At 35.2% G+C, this 18,031-nt stretch overlaps 5 protein-coding genes across 5 annotated transcripts; 4 read left to right on the plus strand and 1 right to left on the minus strand.

Moving 5' to 3' along the window:
* Window positions 1-245: 245 nt before the first annotated feature.
* On the minus strand, window positions 246-1,189 carry EV154DRAFT_488626 (uncharacterized protein; the record flags this gene model as incomplete). Its single annotated transcript, XM_051599157.1, has 3 exons — window positions 246-361; window positions 616-744; window positions 1,084-1,189. 3 exons carry the CDS (start codon window positions 1,187-1,189, stop codon window positions 246-248), a joined length of 351 nt encoding a protein of 116 aa, XP_051450300.1.
* A 280-nt stretch (window positions 1,190-1,469) lies between these two features.
* EV154DRAFT_488627 (uncharacterized protein) lies at window positions 1,470-2,132 on the plus strand (the record flags this gene model as incomplete). The annotated part of the gene is made up of 4 exons (XM_051599158.1): window positions 1,470-1,571; window positions 1,687-1,717; window positions 1,782-1,852; window positions 1,971-2,132. 4 exons carry the CDS (start codon window positions 1,470-1,472, stop codon window positions 2,130-2,132), a joined length of 366 nt encoding a protein of 121 aa, XP_051450301.1.
* A 767-nt stretch (window positions 2,133-2,899) lies between these two features.
* On the plus strand, window positions 2,900-4,315 carry EV154DRAFT_488628 (uncharacterized protein; the record flags this gene model as incomplete). The annotated part of the gene is made up of 4 exons (XM_051599159.1): window positions 2,900-3,022; window positions 3,528-3,599; window positions 4,102-4,152; window positions 4,235-4,315. 4 exons carry the CDS (start codon window positions 2,900-2,902, stop codon window positions 4,313-4,315), a joined length of 327 nt encoding a protein of 108 aa, XP_051450302.1.
* A 2,313-nt stretch (window positions 4,316-6,628) lies between these two features.
* EV154DRAFT_583918 (uncharacterized protein) lies at window positions 6,629-7,957 on the plus strand (the record flags this gene model as incomplete). The annotated part of the gene is made up of 3 exons (XM_051606722.1): window positions 6,629-6,662; window positions 7,137-7,826; window positions 7,902-7,957. 3 exons carry the CDS (start codon window positions 6,629-6,631, stop codon window positions 7,955-7,957), a joined length of 780 nt encoding a protein of 259 aa, XP_051450303.1.
* Window positions 7,958-10,947: 2,990 nt separating this feature from the next.
* EV154DRAFT_488630 (uncharacterized protein) lies at window positions 10,948-12,061 on the plus strand (the record flags this gene model as incomplete). The annotated part of the gene is made up of 4 exons (XM_051599160.1): window positions 10,948-11,128; window positions 11,629-11,680; window positions 11,755-11,800; window positions 11,855-12,061. 4 exons carry the CDS (start codon window positions 10,948-10,950, stop codon window positions 12,059-12,061), a joined length of 486 nt encoding a protein of 161 aa, XP_051450304.1.
* Window positions 12,062-18,031: the final 5,970 nt, after the last annotated feature.

The raw sequence follows: 18,031 nt of genomic DNA on the forward strand, positions 1-18,031 counted from the left end.
CTTTAAAGAACCTTGTGGAGTATAGGTTAGAATTTTGACCAAAAATGCTACCGCTGTGGAAATATTTCAGATTTATATAGATTGGACGAATTGGCTCCGGTAAAGTATATTTTTTTTTACGATTATTTTAAGAACCTGAAAAAAAGACTAGTTAGTCATGATATCTTTAGAAAAAAGAAAACCATTATCATCACTGCTACTTAACATAACGTTTTGATAACAAGTCTCTAAAAGGTAACCAAAATTCACATTCCAGCATGATGAACCACGAAGTCAGATAAATTTAAATCGTGTTTGTATTTCACATCAGATAAAACAACCTTTCGTTCCATGATACTGTTGGTATTTCTACGCCCAGTGACTTTCGATATTTTTTTTATGCAAATTCCTGTTAGAGTATGTACTGGTCCAATCCAAAATCCTTAAATAATATAACTAACTTTACTCATTTTAAAAATTTGACAGAACCACAACGAAGAACAGAATAGTGGTTTAGTTGTCGCATGTTAGAAGTGTAATTATAGAGAGTATGGGTTTTCGACTACCAACTTGTCAGGTTTTCTTTTATGAGAGGTAAGTAACGTGCCGAAAATTAGGAATAATTACATTACTGACCATTTAATCTCGAAACTAGTGTCTTGGCTGTTACAGCAGCAGGAATTCGTACAATATCACAATACTTCTTGTACCTCTCTTCATCCGCCAAGTGTTCATCGTGATGTCTCACTTTATCTTGAGAAATAGCTTTTTGCAACAGAAAAAGCAGGGTTTTATGCAGGACAGAAACAACATTATCATATAATGTGACCTCCTCCGAAAGGTAGCCATTTAAAAGGAGGTTTGCCGTCAATAAAGTACCGTAGTCTCACACCCACCCAGCAATATCTCGTAGACCATACAGTTCTTGTAGCTATCACGGATCAACGGCTGCATAATTCTGCTAAGTTTGATAGTTTTATAATTTTATCGGTTAAAAACGTACTGATATCTCGGAATAAACGGACGATTTCAATTCAATAACAGCAGCAGCAACATTTCGTTCAAGTTTTGCCTATCTTTGTTAAAAAGAGAGTGTCACTGTACCTGCAATAATAGTATTGGGTGCTGTCACCGAAGAAACAGCAATTGTTGGTGTAGGAGCGGTTATTGGTGCAGCGATGAAGAATACAGGAATATCCGTGAGTCTCATTTGGTTATTTATGAAAGGGGGGTTATTAAAATGTCATTTTAACTCATTTTTTGTAGTTCATAGGCGCGATATTGCTCCACTAGATATTCCTTGTCACATTAAATTATCGGGAAGGTTTTTAACCAAAGAAACGTTTTCTGTCGTAAAACTTTTCATCATAATTCTTTGTTTTTGGACGGTGAACAGATAATCTCCTGTTTTCTATGTAAAGATGGTCTAAAACTGGTTGCGAAATCATTCTAAGTGGCTGTGCTGGTTTGACATAGCAAGCTTTTAGAGTATGAATGTTGGAAGTAGAAAAACTGTAAACATGTGCAGAAACTCTCATCGTGATGGTAGAGATGAAATTGGACAGCATGCAAGAGTTATAGCAGTTGATTTTGTAAGAGTATAAATATAGCGCTCTTTCGTTCTCTCTGATGTTAACCGGTATTTAGTGATTGTCAAGTGGGTAACCGGGGAAAACTCCAAGAAATTGTTCACACATGCCACTATAGGCCTGTAAAACGTTACTATCTAACGCTACAGGTAATACGCTTTAATTCATGCTGTGATTTATACGTATACTAAATGATAATTTATTATGTTATAGTAAAACTAGCGTTTCTGAAGCGAAAAATGGGGGACGTCTTTGAATATGTGATTCGGTGGCGGATAGGACAGGTATTACTAAGGAACCAAAAGGGCCTGATTTCTTGTTAGCTTCGCTTTTTGAATGGCGACGTCAATCGATGGCTCTTTTAGAATTACTCTCTTTAAATAACGGCTAATGTGTGGACAGCCGCCTGTTGCTGACTGGAGTAATCACTGTAATGGTCGTTTCTCTATTTCGCTCAAGAAGAAAAAGATCTTCCATATTTTAAAATTCAATTGGCTCTATTATGGCGACCTTCAGTCAAGATTTGGCTTGACTCACTCTTCATTCATAACGACTTATGTCTGAAAATCTGCGTACTGTCAATGCAATTATGTACTGCAATGGCGTTGTCTCTTATGCTCTCCAGAAAAATAATCTTTGTTTTCATTCTTTACACTTTCTCAATGGCGACATGGGGGCAGGAATTTCAGGAATCACGCTCTATACCTAACAGCGTGCACGTTGAAGGATGATTGTTCTTGACTACTGGAGTGTGTGCTACCATTGTGTTGTCTGTTGTTCGCTTAAGAAAAAAAATGTTTCGCTTCATTTCCGTAATGACGACATCAGGAAATGACTCTGCTGAAATCACTCCCTAAAAGAAACGGGTTATGTATGGTGGCCCGCTTGTCCACGAGCTAAAGGTTGCACTGCACAGCTGGTATATCTTATGAGCTCAAGAAAAAAAAACCTCTTATTTTTATTTGCTTTCTTAATGTTGACCCCAAATCAGGTCCCAATGGGAATCACGCCTCATATGTCTGGAATTTGCTTTATTACTGATTGAAGTTTGTACTGCACTGTAGGAACTCTGTATAAATTCAAAAAATAAATATCTGTTTTTATATTTATTTCGCTTTCTTAAAGTCGACATCAAGTCAAGCATGAGCGGTTATCACTCTTTATGAATAACCGCAAATGTGTCGAAGCTTGCTTCCTCCTGAATGGAGTGCGCTCTGCAATTACCGTGTCAAGAAGAATATATTCACTTTTTCTTGATTCATTCGGTTTTTTCTCTTGGCGATATTAAGTCTACGTTTTGATGGTATTATTCTTTAACATATGCTTAATTAATGTCTCTAAATGATATTGGTTTTGTTCTGTTTATATTAATTAGGTATCTGAAACTTTTTTCAGATTGGTGCGATAAAATTGGATCATCAAAAGCTGGCGCTATTGTTTGGGAAGTAAACAAGGTATATATTTCTAATGGCCGAAGGGACAATGATTTGTTTCATAATTTATAACCGTTTGCTTATGTCACATTTAAGAATTTAGTATGACTTCATTTTGCTTCAGAATTTCGTTTACGAAGATGAATACACTTCATTACTTCGTACCTATAGAAAGCACACAACGTCAAAAGCATTACGAAGAAAAAACAAGATGTAACAAGTAATTTAGTATATTGATTCCGTGTATTCTTTTTATTTGGGGACAGTCGGTGGTAGGGTAATGTCCTGAAAAAAAAAATTTGTACTGGTATGCTTGGAACTAACTTGAAAAAATTATAGAACAAGAAAAAGAAGAGGTAATGATTAATCCTCTGTTTGATCGAATTTCCTGCTCATTTGTGGTATTTAATTTGTGTAGAATCTCGAATGTGTGTCATGCAGCCTGCGACAAGTGTATAATAATATGGAACAACTTTTGTTTTTCAGGCAGTGTTTAAGATAATAGCCGAAAAATGCATGAAAATAGTGGATCCTGGTTTTTAGAAGTGTTGTACAGGAAACATTTGGTGGAGGAGATTCTAGTACCAGCCAGGAAAAAGTAATGGTGATTGCTGTTCGTATTTAGTGGTTTGCTGATCCCATTATTTATTTTATTTAGACTTTAGATAAGATGTTGTTTGTGATTTAAGGACGACGAATGTTAATATTGTGCATGGTCTCGGTATATATATTTGGCTGTGATGTTTGAGGAATTATCGTATTGTGATGACGTACGCTGCCGCTTCATACTTATCTGCGAAAATTGGTTGATATTCACTTGATGCTATGAACAGCCCGGATGTGTCTATTGAAACAGTCAAGCCATGTGGATCTTTATTCTTACAAGTTTCCGAAGATAAATAAAGCAACCGGCATACAGCAAAGGAAATATTTCCTAACGTTATCGTCACTATATTATCCTTGTAAGAATCTACATCAAATACCATAAATTTTGAATGCGATCCTTCAATTATATTGAGGCACCTATAGCAAGATCCTAAAAGGTAGATCATCAATACCAGTATATCAATGATAAAATTGCATGTTTAATTAGACTTTAGAGTTTCTACATGCTGGGTTATATCGAACACAAAAACACATTAATTAAGCTGGTAAGACAGTAGCATATTCCTGCTTGGGTCCTTCAGGGTGTTTTTTATGCGAGTTTCAATCATTAAAATATGTGGTTTGAAGTTCGACGCTCATGTTTTCCGAAGGCGTGTGTTGTTGAACACAAATTTAAACCTACAAATGGATAATATGAACGTCAGATGATTAAACTGATATTCGTAAGTGATATTGAAGTACATTGAATATCATTATCGCGGCCAAAATATAAAAAGTCGTGATAACTATCCTTACTGAACAGCTAGTATCTTTCAAGCAGATATTAAGTTAGGTGTACAACGTCGATAGAGTTAGTATTGAAAAGTCGGATAAATTCTTTTTGAATAAAAAACGCTATATATGTTACATTTATTTTTATAATAACCCTTAGAACATGAAAAGGTGCGTTTAATGTGCTTATGGAAGCGGTCAAAAATAATAATTTCTGAACCAAAAATACAAAACGTTTTGGCTTAAAATCATGGAATACCAGCGAATAAACTTTTATGATGGAGTTTACAATTCCTATGTATCGACTATCTTTTAGGTCCTTAATTGATCAATAGATGGTAAATATCCGTATTGAACTCCATATCAATAGATTCTTTTGGACTATAGATGTAAGATGGTTTTCAACTATATACAGGAATACAAATTCAATGCGTGATTGGTTAATTATAGACTACCAATATGTTCGTTCTTAATTAGTAGAATTTGTTTGCATTATGGGTTTTTTGATTAGTATAATTCTGTTGTGAGGGTCCCCCTTCCACCCAAATTTCGAGGTAAAACAACCCGCACCGGCCCTAGCAGTTTAATCCGTGACATTTTTGTGACTGGATCTTCGCTCTGCCAGTGACTGCATTCTACCTGTTTTAATAGGGTCGGACCTCATCCGTTTTTCCAAAAATAAGACGCGGTCCGACGGTAATAATACGGGATATGTGACCAACAAATCTGAGTTCCGACGCTAATAAAACGTGATATCTGAAAAAATGGATGAGATCCGACCCTAACCATAACGCTTGTCCAAAACCAAACATAAATCCTACGGACACCCAGCACTCTCTAACGTTCGATGGACGATGCTGAGCCAAAAATATTATAAGACAGAATACATTATATAGGGTACTAACTTTAAATTAGGATATTTACGCAAATGCTTATGCCTTGCACTAGTTTTATTTTCAAAACATACTGGCAGAGTTGTATAATTAAAGGTTTTTTGAAAAACTATCAAAGAATATGGCTAAATCTACATCTGAAATGAATTTTCTGTGGAAACGCAACAGCGCACGACTTCGTTACAAAACATGCTCAGCTGATATTGTACACGTGCAAATGTAAATTAATTAAATAACCATAAAACCACGCAATAGAAAAAGGTATCTTTTTTTCTTTTCTGTTTTTTTGCTTTTTTTATTTCTTTTTTTTGCACTTTTTTTTTTCTATTTTTTTCATATTTTATTTTTCTTTTTTAATTCTAAATTCCTTTTTTCTTTCGTATTCTTTCGTTAAATTTAATCGATATGACCCGTTTAGTAGTGCTGAAAAACGTGATTCTTTTTATTCCATTTCCGATCTTGCACATAAATTTCGTATGATACGTTTTATGTCATGATCCGCCTACGTTTCATTTGCATATAATCATGCAAAATGTCTCAGACCATTATTGAAACCCAACTAGCTTATTGCGCTTGCTGCACCTGTTCCCAGTTCTCTGGCTCCTTTCACACATGTCACGGTCAAACGTCACTATTGTATCCTGTCTAACGTCTCTGTTCCAAATAATCTATCTACTTTATCCCTTGTCTTTGGGATACCCATTTTACATCAGTTTCATTTTTACCTCAGCCTTGGAACTACCTTGTAAGACATTAACAATATCTTCCATGTTATCCTCTGTCTATACCTCCGAAATTATTTGTGTCTCATAATTTTGGTGTCATAGGTAGGGAAACCGTGCGATGACATTGAGCGTAATCTTGGACAATAAATACAATTAATATATACGAAAAATATTTTATTTCTTTTTGATACGTTACCAATAATCTCGATGGTATTGCGAAAAACATCTATCATGTACGCCGCAATTACTTGAGTGATCTGAAAGCAACTTTTTGAATGGCAGTTCGATTTCCATGCAATACCCAGTAAAGTGGTCACTATTTTCAACTGGTCAATATTATACATCTGAATTTGTTGTACGGACTTAATTTTGAAAGTCAGTAAAAAAAGAGTGCTCAGAGCTGTCTTGTTAAAAATTACGCTTTGGCAGGATTTCTTTGAACTTTTATAACTATGACGGTGGAGGTGCGCTGTCTTATTATTTTTTGTTTTGGTTTTGGTAAATGAAGTATGGACAGTCTGTTTTTGATGTAACCTTCGTTCTAACTATTTTGGAAGGGTAATTCTGGTTGACCTGCGAAAAGATATGATAATCCATAAATAGAAACCTGAAGTTGAAACAAGCAAGAATCGATGTCAGATCTCGTCATCGGTGTATTTTTAGGTGGTTCAGTATGTCATGTTTAAGCGCAAATTCTGTTGAGTGGGGTTTTTTCCTTAAAATTAAAATCAAACCTAATGCCTCTTCATTCCATAGGTGACAATGTCCACATTACTGATGGCAACGTTTTGTCAATGTTAGATGCTTGAGGTATGAGAAATAGCGAAGACAGAAAAGAAACAGGAAGGAATAGTCATGCGGCGTAAGTATTAAAATTTGGTCATGCTTTTCCGCCGTAATTGACGTGACCTCTTTTCTTGGTAAACAAAAAATATTATTTAATAGAAACGCCGTGGTATTTTTTATTTCTTTACAGCTTTTCCAAAATGTTCTTAATTTTGTTCATTGATGAGTAAGTATAACGAATGTAGCAGACATGTGGTACATTTAGAAAAATTCTAACGTAGCATTTCAAACAGATTTATGTTTGCTGTTGAGACATTCGCTCTCTTGCCTTCTTTTTTTTCCCTTGGGTTTTAGGAAAAGCCATCGTGCTTCTGTTGTGGGAAGTACTTCTGCGTTTCTTTTTTCTGGCTGTTTCTCTTGTACCTGCTGGGTATTTGGGACTATTTGGGGGGTATGAAAACGAGTCTGGACTACCAGCTCAACCCGTCACCATCAAGAGCGTCTTTGTTGCGTTGCCTTCTCCTGTGTCTTTTTCGGCAGTTGATGTCAATCCTTTCCCTTATTCTTCTCCTGTCCCTCCTCCTGCTCGTCGTCCCAGGACAATTCTTGAGACGCTTCGTTGTTCTTTTCCTGGTTGTTCGTGCTTTCTTGGTGCGCCATGTTTTAGTTTGGCTAGAGACCCGATTGTTCTTCGTCCTTCTTCCGCTTCACCTGTCCTTTTTGGCTGTGAAGCCATAACGAAAGCTTGGCTTATTGCCAATTCTCTCTTGCCTTCTTCTTCGTCTGGTGCTGCTGGTTCTTCGGTGTTTGGCTCTCCTGTTGTCCCCTTTTTGGAGGAAATGGATGTTTGCTTGCCTTCTCCCTTGGTGTCTGTTGCACCTTGTGTGTCAATTCCTTGCTCTGGCTCGGCTGTTTCTTCTGCTGCTGAGGTGTCTTCTTCTCTTTCTCCGGCTGGTGTGATTGCGGGGCTTAAAGACGTCCGTTCTCACCGAGTAAGGGACAATGCTGGGCTTAAGACCCTCTCAGCCATCCCCATGCAAAAAGGTATATCGCACGCAAAAACAATGTTAGCAAAAATTTGACTAACTTTTATGGTAAAATCATTTTTTAATTTAATAGGGGATAAAGGATTAAAACGACTTTCTGGTTTTGGTGACAGACAAGATGGAAAATAAACTTTCTTTTTCTTTCTTTAAAAATTCTACATTTACATTGTTTTTCAAAAAAAAGATTTATTTAGCAATAGTTTTTGTTGGGGACGTAGAGTTGTAATGAAGGGAGGAATTATTGTTCATCTTAGAGTCACAGCATTTTTTAAAAAATAGAAAAACGATGTATTACGTCAAAATGCTAGCCACAAAAAAAACAGATGGCATGTGATTTCCACTCGTACAAGCTGTTTAATTTACTTTGAAGGTTAAAACGTTATTTTTTGTTACGCCATTGAGCAATGTATGTTTATATAGAAAACAATTCGAGTTTCATAACGCATACCATGACTTGCTTTAAAAAAAAATTAAATTCCTTTTTAGAAAGCCCAAGTGAGAGTCCAAAAGTCTCAAAATTTTAGTATGGTTTGAATGACAATCGTACAGTCTTACTAATACAGCAGAAAGATAATCACTGATTTAGTTGTTCCTTGTGAACAGTTTTAGCCTTTATTTCTCAAATGCGAGATTAGTTTTACCTTAATTTTTTTATTTATTGTATATCAACATACACTATTTCCCGAAATTATTGGCGCACTTTTCGAAAAAAATTAGGCTCATTGAGAGAAAAAAAATTGCTTCAAAGTCCGAAATAAAATAGGTTTATTTACAAAAATAAAATTGGTTCAGATATATAAAAAAAAAGGCTTAAAAATTCTTAATAAAATGGAACAGATTGAGGGTGAGCCAAGTGCACCAAATTGTGAATGCATTATAAAGGTTTACGCTCGATACAATCGCTGAACTTGGAGACAGAATACCTACAGAATCCTTTCAAATCACTCAAGAGAACTCTGTTGCAGGCATCTTGGATTCTGGAGGTCAAGGTTTCTTCACTTAAAAGCGTCTCTCTTTTGAGCTTACTCTTACACACTGACCAAAATTGTTCAATGGGATTGAGCTCAGGTGAATAGGGCGGAAGATAAATGCAACCGTAACCCCTGCCCTCAATATACAGCTGTATATCCTTATTTGTATGAATGGGTGCATTATCCATAATGATGTAATGCCCCTTAAACTCGTCATGCTGGTCCATAACATCCAATGTACTGGCAATAAAGTTAAAGTAATGGCCTGTAACAGTACCACCTCTCCCTTTCACATTGGCAGAATTCACTACACCCCCATTTGCTTTCCTTTTCTTTTGAGGAGCTACCGCTTTTGGACGCTTAACTCTCATATTTACAACGCCGAGACTAGATACAGCACCAAGTATAGTTGTCATTCTAGCTCTTGTTTTTGGAACCTGGACAACTGCTCTAGTACCTTTTTTTGACCAAGCAAAAGAGCGTTTCATGTTGATATGAAATGCTGCTTCATCCACAAATACACAATTGCTCATATAATCCATGTCAGTGTCCTGCCATTTCTTGACCCATTCATATCTTTCCTCAAGTTTTGCTGGGCTATTTCGTTCCACTGAATGAAAATGTGCTCTTTTCAAACTGATGTTGCACTTTTCGGTCACAAATCTATGCAAACCAGACTTAGAAATGTCAAGATCAATAAACTGAGTCGTCAAGCTTTCGATCATTTCGTCCAGCACAATATCAGGCTTGTTGTCAATCAGCTCAGTCAAATATCCTTTATGTTCATCATTGAAAACAGTTGGTCTTCCTGCTGGTCTACCGCTGCCAGGTTTTCTTCCAGTTACTTCCACATTGTTGTTCTCTTCTTCTTTTTTAAGCCAGTTGCGAGCAGTCGTGGGAGGTATATTTAATTTTGATGCGGCACTACGGACGCTACATCCTTTTTCATAAATTAAAAAAAAAAGAGCTTCCTTGTCCTCATCCTTGTAAGATCTATAAGTTCCCGGATTACCCCCTTTATCGGTAGCTATTTGAGAAGGACTTGCCTCAATTACCTCTCGTTTAGGTGCCTTGCGTTGTTTGGGAGCTTTCTCGGTTGGCTTCAGATCGAGATATTGTCTATATTCAGTTATCTCGCCCAAAGGAAAAAGGTCGTCGTCGACCTCCATGTCAAGAACTGCTACTTCATTTCCAGTGTCATCGTGTAATCGTCCTGTACCATCGTCAAGCAAAAAGGTGTTCATTTTAATAAAAAGAAAGATCTAATTTTGCGCTAACATTTAATATTTTTTTGGGCTAATTTTTTCTATTTTTTTGAGCCTAAGCATTTTTATTTATGGGTCAAATTCTGATTTGTCAATGAACCTATTTTTTTTCGGACTTTGAAGCAATTTTTTTTCTCTCAATGAGCCTAATTTTTTTTGAAAAGTGCGCCAATAATTTCGGGAAATAGTGTATATTCAAATACTTAAGGATATGAAAGATATGTTTATTGGGTAATGATGGTTCATCATATGATGTTGAATGGATTATTTATAATTTCAGTTAATTCGCACTCGTGGTCTTAAGAATAAATTATCCCCGAGCATTTTATGTAATTTTATGCAATAAAAAAGAGTGACATACAAAATATTGGTATCTCTTATCAAAAGTTATTAGGTATTATAAGCTGGCTCAGCTGTAAATATCATCAGGTTATAGCCATGTCATTTCGTTTATTTCCCATAGAGAGGGATGTCTTCTCAATAGTAACTACAAATCCCACCGCATTATTTTCTTTATTTCATACTAATCTGCTGATATTCAAGAATCACGGAGATTATCTCTAATGAATAGATTCAAAATTAACACTCAAATTGTACTGTCAGTCAAATGCTTTACATTGAAAAGTTTAAATAAAGACAAACTAGTTGTAACATGGCAAAAATAGAGAACATAGGGTGTTACTGTGACACTTTTAAACCTGGAGCTGCATTAGAGACAAACGTCATTTGAATTCCCAACGTTTTTATGAACCTATTAAAATGACTGTTACAACTAGTTACAGTATTGGGTGTAATATACATATTTCCAGCACAATGCACAGGTGAATAATTTTAGGTTTGTTGGACTTGCTTTCTACGAGTCCGCGTGTTCTTGATTATAAACATGGGCAAGGCAATTTATAAGTATGGGTTAAAAGTCATTAAGGAACGAAAGAAAAGGTTATGGAGGTATTATCCGGAGTTCCAAAAAGTAGATTTATTTGAAAAAAAAAACCCGAGAGCAAGTCCTGACGACAGTAAGCAATTAGTTGCGTTTAGTATATTGATCTTAAAAAACTTCAAACGTAAGCGAGGGTTGTTGTTGCTCATACGCTATGTTTTATGTTAAATAAAGGCTGATAGTTTTTGGAGGATCAATTATGTTTGTGTGACCTTGGTTTTTAAAAGAATCTTTTTTTTTTTTTTTTTTTTTTTTTTAGTTCTTCTTGGACATTTCCTTTTTTTCTTCTTTGTCTAATGTAAATAATAGTGCTAATTTCCGTTGTTCAATGTCTCAAACGAGAAAACTAACAAACAACTCACGCTTATACAAGTCATGTACATTTCTTGTAACCTTCGATCTCCTCATTCCAATTAGTAAGATCCTTAACCAATGTCTTTTAAAATCTGCCGTCTGATTCTGTTGTAAAGACTCTTATATTTGAACGTATTAAATTCTAATTTAATTAACTGTAATCTAGATTTTTATTTTCCCCTGGCGTCTTCTTTTTTGCCCTGACTCACTGAATGTCGTACATTTCACATGACTCAGTCTTCACTTTACATTACCCTCATTACCTTGTAGGCAAAGAAGTTTTAGCCGTTTTTGACCGCCCTAAATTTTTGCTTCTCCCGATGTAATCTTAACTGGGTATAATATTGTAGATTACTTTTGGTTTTCTCTTATTATTCGTTAGCGTTAACTGTTTAGGAAACACTACAAGATCCGTAAACTTCGAGAGAATGATTTAATAATGGTAATTCAAACCAGCCATACTGGCATCCTAAACAGTAATTATTTGGCGACGTAGCTTAGGTGTTACTATGAGGATCATATTCCAACATGGATCGAATTACAGATCTCAAAGCTAACCAATATGTTAGTAACGCATCTCGTAACTTTGTATTTAACAGTGGATGTATCGATACAAATTAGGACCGCGAGTAAAATTGATGATGGTTCGACAACAGCCGGTGTTTTCAGACAGCAATTCCCTCAACAAATGAAACGATCATGAATTCACGTAAAGTGTTCGAAAGAAAAATAATGTAAGGGTCAGGACGACAATATCAATCCATGGACATTTAAAATTAATGAATGAATGATTAAAATCTATGGATGTATGCTTAAAAGCTATGGATGGATACTCAAGATTAATGCATGTATGCTTCAAATTAATGGGTACACCGTAATTACAGTGATACAAACGGTTGGATGGCGATATAAACGGGCGGTCTCTATTGTTTTGAATACAGGGTATGTGTATATTCTATTGCAGCCAAATCTCGTTTATATATATAAATATAAATAAATCGTTTTTCATGGTAAACCATCCAAAAAGCGTCTTTTAAAGGTAGCTTCTCGACAAATAGGCTAAATTGATGTAATGATTAGGCCCGATAATAAATTCTAAAAACAAATAATAAAAGTTTATTTGTATTTTAAACCAATGCAAAGCAAAGCATTAGACAAAATAATGTACGCCATATGGTAGAAGTATTGGGTGGAAAACTATATGCAATAAAATAGGACTCACGTAGTACCAGACGAAATCTTATAGAAGTGCTCCTTGAAATAAACCAACGAAATATGCGACATGGTTTACACCCAAGACCTTTTTTATGTTTATACCATACATTGTCGGATCATCTGAAAAAAAGCATAGACTCTGTGCATGGTACAACGTATCTCCATACATATGACAAATGATGTTAGTAGTTCTTGGAATATTCCTGTATTTTAGCGTTCATTTCTTGTTTCGATGATATACTACTGGAATGGCATATATCTATTTAATTGCATACCTTTCCAGTCTGTTATTTATGCCATATGAGTATTTATCTACACAGGGTAAATCGTCTATTAATTTTGAGAAAAATATAAATGTAGGTCAAAAATATAGTCACCTGCATAAAATTAGCACATCGAAAGACTCATGAGACATAAAAGAGCCAGAAAGTCTTTCGTCGGATTTGACATCTTTTGTATTAGTTCGTTTAAAACAATAAATCTACAAATTGACAACCAACAATGAATAGGAGGTTTCCCAAAACTTTAATGTTGCTAAAAACGCTTGTCATGACCGGTTCAATTTTATACTTCGATGCCTTGTTTCCGGATGATGTCAAGATCATGACCTCGAAGGAATGCTTGTCGGAAAAAAAAAACCAAAAAAACGCACTTTTACCCGTCAAAATTCTTTTTTATTTACTTGCGTTAGTCATCGCGCTTTAAATGTGTGATTACTATACGAGTCCGTAATTAAAAAAATCAATTTCTACAGTAATTTTAAGAACGTTTTTTCGGGTAACACGGTAAAATCTTTTTATTGAAATAATCAATACAATATCCCAGCACCAAATCAAAAATTCGTTCTTCTTACAGCTCAAACATGTTTCATACGGTATCTGGCTTGACAGTTCAACAGGTTAACATGTGGTCGTGCTTGTATGCATATTTATATTGTAAATTTATCTAAGATCATTCCGTAAAAATAGGGGTGTTAGTTTTCCAAGAACGTCGGGGCAAATTTATTGCTACCTAATACGAACGCTATTATGAATATCTATTCATTCTGATTTGAGTCGTATTACGGAATTGGATTATGTAGTATCGGTTTTGTTGGTTTTTATTTTGAGTCAAAATAATAAAGTTTACATATGGCATTCTTCAGATTTGCGGTGACTGTGTCAAAATAAAGTTGAAAAGGATAAATATTACGCGCCTTGTTCACAGCATACTGACAGGTCTAAGTTCTCGTACACCATAGACTAAATTTGTTGTAAAGGCTGAAAATCTTTTTATAATCACTCAGTAGTATGTGTGGTGTTCTGACAAGACTGTGTCTACCAGTAGAGGAACACGCAAGAATTTTTATTGGCTTTTGGTTTTCTTAATTTCTACGTCTCTTAAAGATTTCAAAGCTAGTGTATGAAAATATTAATGTTTATTTTATAAACGTTGGGCGTACTAGTAGGCCAACTATAAGAAGATTGTAATAACGACGGCTCTGGAATAAGTCTATTCTTTCTCTGTGGCTATCTTTGAGATGAAGATGAACGTGTCTTCGAGTGTTCCAAATACGCAAAATAATATTCTGTTCGTGATGAACAACGCGAGAAAGTAACCTGAAATGACGGGCTTAATTAATTATATTCGCTGACCTTAGAGAAAAATCTTTATTGTCTGGCATAATTAATATGTGCGTAACGAGGTTAAAACAACGGTCTTTCCAGACGATGTCGCTTCTGAAAATATTGGCATCTGATATGCTTTCCTTAATATTCCAGAGTATTTAATAACATTTACGACTTGGATAAATCATACAGGTTCAAGAAACGTGCTGGTAGTAAAGATTCCGTGGTCCAATAAGCAGTAAATGACGTTCCTACAAAAAATGAAAGTACCTGGCTGATGAAAGATATTCCACTTGCGCTATTATTGCAACAGCTTTGCCATTTCCACTGTGAAATAACACTAACTTAATTAGTACGTAAATATGTAAATACCATGTGATAGATTTCCTTAACTACAAAAAATGGCGTTATGATAAAATATAAAAGCCATTGGGGAAAATGTTCTAACTTTCCTTTGGAGTCATGGAAGGTTGGCTGAAAATCATTGCTATTCCATATACAGATTTGCATACATATGCAACTAGGATTTGGCAGCTCATGTGACCAATCAAACATATTCTATGGTGAGACGGTGTTCTGAAATAGAAAAGGGAAAGGCCAAGTACTTTTAGGACTAAGTGGTCTCTAATTTTATTTAAAAAGAAGATAGAGATAATTCTACAAAATTATCAAGGGGTGTTTATATATAATTTGAAAGGTATCAAGAGGAGGTTATTGACAGCGTCCTGCACCGGTGATTCCATAACAAGCAAAACCTTGACAGTCATCACTTAATCGACTGTTCTACTAAATATGGGAAATGAAGGCAGAAGGAAGAAGGAAAGACCAAAGCGACGTAAACAGGTTTATGATTTACCAAACTTAGTTTACCGAGGTCAAGAAATAAATAAATATAACGAAGTAAATAAACAATTATACAAATAATAGCACTAATTTCCATATACGTATGGCTCAGGTCCTATGAGACACTTCGCTCGATACACGTTACACAGCATTGTTTTATTGATAGCGGTGAATTGTGGAACGACTAATTCCCACCAGTGTGATTATATGAAATCATGTCCTTATTGGATCATCTCCGATAGTTCTACTCTAGGTGTATTATTATGTTATCCTCAACAGATAGATCAAAATTTAAGACCATAGGGCGGCGCCATAGGACCAAATCATTTAGACATCTCACTCATATCATGGTATCGACACTGTAACTTGGCTCAAGTTCTTATCCCAAGTTATCCATTTAAAACCGTCGTTTTTAAAAAAAACAAATTTACTTGTACTTTAGTATTGAAACTGAATCATAACAGAATCATTTACTTACCTATATAACTGGATCCCAATGTATATATATATTTGTCTTTATTTCTTAGCGAAAAAAACATTTTTTCTAACTGGGCAGTTTGAATTTTTGTTTCTTCTAGTTTTTGACAAAGTAAATACGTATATTTAAGGAAGACTTTTTGGCCTGAGTGATACACTTTAGCGGATGTTAGAAAGCGTATATGCACTTATATCTAAATGATGTTAACAGTACCTTTAAGTTATAAATGTTTGTTTTACATGTAGTACCATTCGTCGTTACCTTTGCTAGGGGGATCACCTAATAATATTATTTGTTCAGCGTTAGTGTTGCTGTATGGTTAAGGGTCGTAAATAGTCCCTCCTCAAGACGTTTTATTGGAAACCACTAGATTTTGGTCTTTTTGTATTGAAAATCTGATGTCTTTTCTATATAAGTTTGACGAGGATAAGAAATTCTTTAAAGAAATAACATTTATATTACGCAAAAAAGTTGACAGTAACTTATCCGGGCTGACATCAATACCAAACATAAAAAGTAAACGTGAAATGCTCCGACTTATTACTAATAATGAGCCTAAAAAATGAACTTAAAAAGGTCCAGATTGACATTTATAACGAGCTTAAAATTGGGTGTACAAAGATCTAGACGAACGTGTTTATCCGTGTAGTTAAAAGTGAAGCAAGGTAAATAAGAATTGCATACAAAAAAAAAGTAGCTAAACGAAGTAAATACGCTTGCATTGAAAACAGGGCTGGTTCAAAACCCCGTCCCACATTTCTTAAATGCCCTATAGTTGTTATAAAAGATAAAGCGTATCATACCAGAGGTTCCGAGCTACATCTCAAAATACATACAAAGAATTAAGTTCTTCGATACTATTAAACGGCTCAAATCCGCTAAAGCTACGAGACAGATACCAAAAAAAAAAAAAAAAAAAAAAAAAAAAAAAGGAGAAGAAAAAAAAAAGGGAAATTGAGAAGAAAAAAAAAAGGGAAATAGAGGAGAAAAAAAAATGGAAATAGAGAAGAGAAAAAAACTAATAAAAAAATAGAGAAAAAGATAGAGGACGAAAAGAAGAGAATCGAAAAAACAAGGGACTTTTTTTATTGAATGCTCTCTTAGTTATTTTATTACTTTTACATTTGTATGTGTGGAATATTGACTCAATGTGTATTGTAACGAAATCGAGCGCAGTTTTATTTCCACAGAAAGATCATTCCAAATATATATGTAGCCATAGTTTTTGTTATATTTTCCATACAACTTTTCCTTCTATAATTTTGAAAATTTGAGTCGATATCAAATCAAAATAAGGGAAAAACATCTGCTTAAATATCCAAATCTAAAGTTAGGCACCCGATATAATGAGGGCTGTTTTAAAATAGTTTTGATTCAGCATCGTTCATCGAACGTTAGAGAGTGCGGGGTGTCCGTAGGGATTATATTTTCCTTGGAAAAACGTTATGGTTAGGGTCGGATCTAATCCATTTTTTTGAGATATCACGTTTTGCTAGCGTTAGAAATCAGATTTTTTGTCACATATCCCGTATAATTACCCTCAGACCTCATCTTATTTTTAGAAAAACGGATGAGGTCCGACCCTATTAAAACAGCTAGAATGCAGTCACTGGCTGAGCGAAAATCCAGTCACAAAAATGTTATGGATTAAACTGCTACGGCCGGTGCGGGTTGTTTTACGTCGAATGGGGATGGGAAATTTGGGTGGAAGGGGGATCCCCACTACAGAATTATGCTGGTCAAAAAACCCATAATGCAAACAAATTCTACTAATCAAGAAGAACGTATTGGCAGTCTATAATTAACCAATCACGCAATGAATCTGTATTCCTGTATATACTTGAAAATCATCTTACATCTATAGTCAAAAGTAATCTATTGATATGGAGTCCAATACGCATAGTTACCATCTATTGATCAATTAAGGTCCTAAATCATAGTCGATACATAGGAATTGTGAACCCCATCATGAAAGTGTATTCGCTAGTATTCCATGATTTTAAGCCATAACGCTTTGTATTATTGGTTCAGAAATTATTATTTTTGACCGCTTCCATAAGCACATTAAACGTCTTTCTTTCGCTTTAAAAACATGACGGTACCCTCAACATCTCTTGAGAACCATAATCATGGCCCTTCAAAGACACTAACACGCTCTTTTCGAGATGTGGCTGCACAAGCCTTACCACCTCGAGCATACCGAAATAATCCCAATTCGAAATCTCGAATTACCATCTCTCTTGGAGACTCCACCTTCAAACCCATTACTGACCTTAAAGATCAAAAACCAGCCATTCATCGTAATAGTAGTTATAAACATGCCGTCTTTTACTTTGTTGAAAAAGAATCTTTAAACTTAATGCCTGAATTTCAAAAAGCACGGAATGTGCGTTTTCCTTTTGGTACCTGTCTCGGTACTCATGCCACTGATGACAGTCAGGGCAAAATTATCGAAGTCATTTTGAATGACCAATCAGCTGTCGACGATGCAGTAAACAATCCTATTGTTATTGGGCACGACAGAAAGTTT

This window comes from Mucor mucedo (assembly GCF_025094135.1).
Source record: "Mucor mucedo strain NRRL 3635 chromosome Unknown EV154scaffold_264, whole genome shotgun sequence".
In the NCBI taxonomy this organism is placed as follows: Eukaryota; Fungi; Mucoromycota; class Mucoromycetes; order Mucorales; family Mucoraceae; genus Mucor; species Mucor mucedo.